Genomic DNA, 5,261 nt, shown 5'->3' with positions numbered 1-5,261 from the left:
TGCGATTCAACGGACATCTATTTACAAGAAATACATAGTACGGATTTAAAATAATAACAAACATACACATTCATCAGCATAAATGCACATGTGATAAATGCCTCATCGCTCATCTGTGCAAATACACAATACACTTAGATGGCTACTTCACTCTGACAGTTATGTTGATCTCATTCAGCGGGTTATCACTGCTCAATTATTCCATATACTACCGGGGGGCTGCCGTTTGCAAACCGACTCCTCCAAACTCGCTTGCCATAATCGTCTCGCTGCAGTTTCCCTTCCGCATAGGGTGACGTTGCTTTCGTACGAACCGTTAAAATTCCCCTCTCTGTCTGCACGATGGGGTCCCCTCCCATTTTGAGTTTCGCCTTCGGACTCCGACAGCCCGCCTCACTGACCATATCCAAGCTGGAACACAACGTTGACCAGAACCCCAGCTTGGACTCGATGGACTCCGCGTAGAGCTCCCAAGCGCGTCCATGTGCGCAGGATGCTGGAAAAGGGATACGGAGACAGCTGTACAACCTTATCAACGCGGTGAACTAGTTTTGAGTACTTACCTCCGAACCACCACATTGAGCATCCAGGTTGCTGAACTCCTCCATTCGGGTAGAAGTCCGTGTGTCCAATTGGTGCATACATACCCAGCCTTTTTCCATTGGTATGTATCACCTCAACGTAGTTTGCATCAGTAATCGCCAGCCGCTCGTCGGGCTTGTTTATGTCGAAGGCCGGCTTTGCTGGATCCAATGCAACGATAGTTCCCACTTTACCGGAAGTTACCTTCTTACCCGCCAACCCGGACAAGTGCGCCCCCAAACTGTGACCCACCAAATACAGATCCTGAAGATCCATTCCACCAGCGGTGTGCAGGAAATCGATGAAATCGGCCAATATTTGCGAAGCCGGATCAATTCTCCAGCGTGCCGTCCAATAATCCAAAAGCCACTTTCCACTGGGCCAACTCATCGTGATCACGTTGTACTGTTGAGGCTGTTTGACCAGCTTTTGCCGAGTAGCTTCGCAGAATTGTGACAGGTGGCAGTTGCAAAACCCGTGAACGATTATTCACGTTGGATTTGAACTGTTGAAGCTGGAGTCCCGGAGCGACCGAATATCTCCAGTGGTCAGTACTGTACTGCCATTTTGGTCAGAACCGGTCAACAGATAGAATGTGACATTTAATGAGGATTCCTGGAGATTGGGCAGGTCGTGCGGTACTGATCCTCGCAACTCATGCCTAACCATGAGTTGATGGTAATAAGAGTCACAACCGATAAGGTTGCCGTCGATATTGTCGTCTAGAAAATACACATGGTTGAAAAAAATATATAAAAGAATAGATGTGTTAATATGTACCTGCTAAACGTATTTCGACTGTATGGTTGATACTCGAAGAGATGGCTTTCCAGTCTTGACAAAAATAAAAATACTGCTATTTTATCTTGTCCGACGTTTCGGTCCGTTTGGGACCTTCTTCTGGGACTGTACGAAATCTGTAAAAATCGAGTCCCAGAAGAAGGTCCCAAACGGACCGAAACGTCGGACAAGATAAAATAGCAGTATTTTTATTTTTGTCAAGACTTAATATGTACCTGCACCTGCATTGAATGCCACCACTAGGTATGGCAGGGATATCAAAAGGCAGTACACTGACCACATTGGAGAAGTACTCGATCTGCGTTCGGCAACGGGGTTTCGCTTTCTGATTTGCGCGAATCATGGTGCGAATGGCCTTTGCGCAAGGCTCCAATCAACGATTATGTTTCGCAAAAAAAAAAATCACATGGGGGATCCCCGGAAGATAACTGCTGCTGCAAGCTCAGAATAAGAATCGAGAGACTGCTTTTTTGAAAAAAAAAAAAAAAAAAAATTGTGCCATCTTACGCTTTAACGATGATAACGATGCGATGGTTTGGTTTTGGCTCTGCCTATGAACGTGTTGAGTAGGGTTTCGAACTACTTGGGCACCGCGTCAATTTCCGGCCCATCACAGCAAAACAAATCAATATATCACTTGCCACATATTTTTTTAAACGCACTCCCGCAACATTTCCGTAACGGGATTCACAGTGAATCAGCTACAGTTTCAGTCTGAAGCCGCACAAGTGCTCAAAACAACTATTACACGCAGAAGAGTGCACTTCGTCAGCACAAAGATGGGTGCCGAAGTGATTTCCCATTTGATTTTGCTGGATGTTCGGCACTAATGCCGAGAATTGGTGCTGGACTAGGTACAGCAGAAAATCTTCACAGCAATCACTGTTAACAACAAGTTCACGCAATAAGGTATCTGATTCAGATGAAAGAAGTGGTTGAAAACGGTCGTTTTGTTGAGAATTTACCTGTAGTGCCGGAAATGGGGTCAAAGACCCTACAGTTTGGAAATGGTCACTAAACAATGATTCACATTTTCACTTCATTCCAGATAACACGTCACATACTGTCTGTACCAGCAGATTATAAAAATCGAATGTACATCGGGTTTCTTTCCATCAAACATCAGTATTCAAGCTATATTTTCATGTGCAGAAGGTTTCAAAATATTCTATTGGTGAAATTTTTTTCATATATTTTGTATGGGAGGGAAATTCACCGATAATGGGAATTTCATGCAAATTTGTATGAAAAACAGCTAAAAAAATGAAAAAAAATCAAAATTTTCACGATGAAATATTATAAAAGTTTCCCCATATGATAATGTAGCATGAATTCTGATATTCTGTGGAAAGAAACTCGATGTACATACATTCGATTTTTATAATCGGCTGGTTCAAACATAGCGTGCACCAACTTCAACAGAACTTGATATATGGTGACCGTGACAGGGCTCGAATCTGCATTCTAGGGTAGCTTCTTGTGTCGAACAAAAAAAAAACATCCTAAGCTGATGAGCTTTCCCGAATAGTAGCACTACAATCATTGCCATAACTAGAGAGGCTCCCAAGCTTTTTTCTACAAATATAAACTTATTCTACACACATCAGCGTGGTGCTGGTAGCGTTGGCCAATTTCTGGAAGATAAGGGATATTTCTTCACTCGTGAGTTGTTTCTTCTGGAGCTTATATTTTTTGCTAATATCTGTAAAACTATCGTAACAACCCAGACATTTCTTCAAGTTTTACTACAAAATTTACTGCAGTAGAACATAATGGAAACCCGTCCGAAGATTGTTAGAAAATGCGTTCAATGACTAGGATTGGAGTTTTTTCAATAATTAACCATCCAATTTGTCTATGCTTATTAGCAACCTTGGGATAGCCTGGATATTGTAGAATTTATTGGAGGTATTTCCAAAGAACTTTCAAATGATGGAATTTTTGGAAAAATCCTGAAATTCACCTGAAGGAATTTCTGGACCAATAACTGGAATGTATTCAGAAAGAAATGTCTAGAGGGATTGCAGATCAAGTTCCTAAAGGAACTTATGGTGTATTTTCTAGAGAAATTTCTTAGGAAACCCTGAGAGAGTTCCGAAAAAAAATTCTCTGGTCGAATTCGTGAAGCATTTCTTGAAGAAATGTCTTAATTTGCTTCTAGCATGTAAGTACTTGTATGTTTGACTGTAAAAGAGTAACTGGATATATTCCTGAAAGAATCACAGGAAGAATTTAAAAAAAAAACTCCTTTGCAGAAGCTTCAGGGGTATTCTTGAAGGAATTCATGGATAAATCTGTGGATGAATTCCTTAAAGATTCCTCGGAGATAATTGTGAAAGAATTCCTGGGTGACTTCTTGGGGAATTTCCCGACTCTTGTGTCCCTCTTAAATAACTACAATACAAATCGATGTTTGAATTCCTCTAGAAATTCTTCAAGTTATTCAAAAAATCTATAGGTAATTCTGGAAGAAACTCTTGGGGTCCCTGGAAAAAATGATGGACGGATTTCTGAACTTTTTGTCCGGATTCCTGAATATATTTTTGAAAAGATCCCAAGAGAAATTTTTAAAGGAATCACTACAGGAAATCTCGCTGCAATCCCTGAAAGAACTTCCGGAGCAATCCCTGAAGGAATTCCTGGAGAATTCCCTAGAGGAATTCCTACAGGTATGCCTGAAGTAAACCCTGTAGAAATCCCTGAAGGAAATTCAGAAAGTATACCTAGAAGGGATTTCTGGAGGAATCTTTAGAGCAACTATGGGAAAATCCCTGGAGAAATTTCTGAAAAAAAAATCGCTTGAGAAATCCCTGGAGAAATTCATAGACAAATTTCTGAAGAAACCCTTGAAGGAATTTGTGGGAGAATTTCTGGAGGAATCCCTACAAGAATTCCTGGAGGAATTTCTGAACGAATTTCTGGCGGAATCCTGGGAGAAATTCCTGGCGGAATTGCCAAAGAAATTCCTGGAGGAATTTCTAAAAGTATACCTGGGGGAATAGGAAAGATTGGTGAAAAATTAGAGTTTTAGTAATGAGCTGAATTTTAGTATGGTGAGAAGGACAATTCTCCATTTCTGCAATAAAATTGTGCAAAAAGCGTGGGTATTATGTTTCCTTGCCTAATTTGATGCTGTTTGAGCAAAACTGGGCAACAGTGTTTTTGTTTTCTCCATTTCTTGCAACATGAACAACATAGTTATCCAAAGTTTTGCTCAACCAGCATCAAATTAGGCAAGGAATCATAATACCCACGCTTTTTGGACCATTTCATTGCAGAAACGGAGAATTGAACTTCTCACCATACTAAAATTTAGCTCATTACTACAAATCTAGTACTACACCGAACGTGCCCCATTCCTGGAGAAATCGTTAGAGGAATTTCTGAAGGAATAATTGGAGGATTTCCTGGAGGCATCCCTGGAGAAATTCCTGGTGGAATCTCTAGAGGAATCCTGAAAGGGACCTCTGGATGAATTCCCGGAGCAATCACTAGTTAATTTCTCAAAGAAATCCATGGATAAATCTGTGCAGGAATTTCTAAAGGAATTCCTGAGGAAAAACCTGGAGGAATCCCTAGAGAAATTCCAGGAAAAAATCCTGGAGGATTTCCTGCAGAAACTCCTGGATGAATTTCTGGAGCAAACTCTGGAAGAAATCCTGAAGAATTCCCTAGATGAATCCTTGGAGAAATTTCTGAGTTGCTGTAGGAATTTCTAAAGGAATTCCTGGAGCAATTCCTGGATCAATTTCTGGGAGAAATTCCTGGAGAAATTCCTGAACAAATACCTAGGGTAATTCCTAGAGGTATGCTTGGTGGAATTCCTGAAGGAGTCCTTGGAGAAACGCCTGGATGGAGTCCTGGAGGAATGCCTAGAG

At 41.2% G+C, this 5,261-nt stretch overlaps 1 protein-coding gene across 1 annotated transcript; it reads right to left on the bottom strand.

Annotated features, from left to right (window-relative positions):
* Positions 1-1,753, bottom strand: LOC109415812 (pancreatic lipase-related protein 2). The gene is given in 3 exon segments (XM_062857062.1): positions 1-496; positions 564-1,304; positions 1,599-1,753. Coding segments are annotated over 3 exon segments (1,119 nt in total). The 5' UTR covers positions 1,666-1,753; the 3' UTR covers positions 1-185.
* Between the last annotated feature and the right edge of the window lie 3,508 nt (positions 1,754-5,261).

The sequence above is a fragment of the Aedes albopictus genome, chromosome 3, assembly GCF_035046485.1.
Source record: "Aedes albopictus strain Foshan chromosome 3, AalbF5, whole genome shotgun sequence".
NCBI classification, from domain to species: domain Eukaryota; kingdom Metazoa; phylum Arthropoda; class Insecta; order Diptera; family Culicidae; genus Aedes; species Aedes albopictus.
The sequence above is the reverse complement of the archived record's forward strand: the minus strand, read 5'-3'. Positions and strand labels throughout refer to the sequence as shown.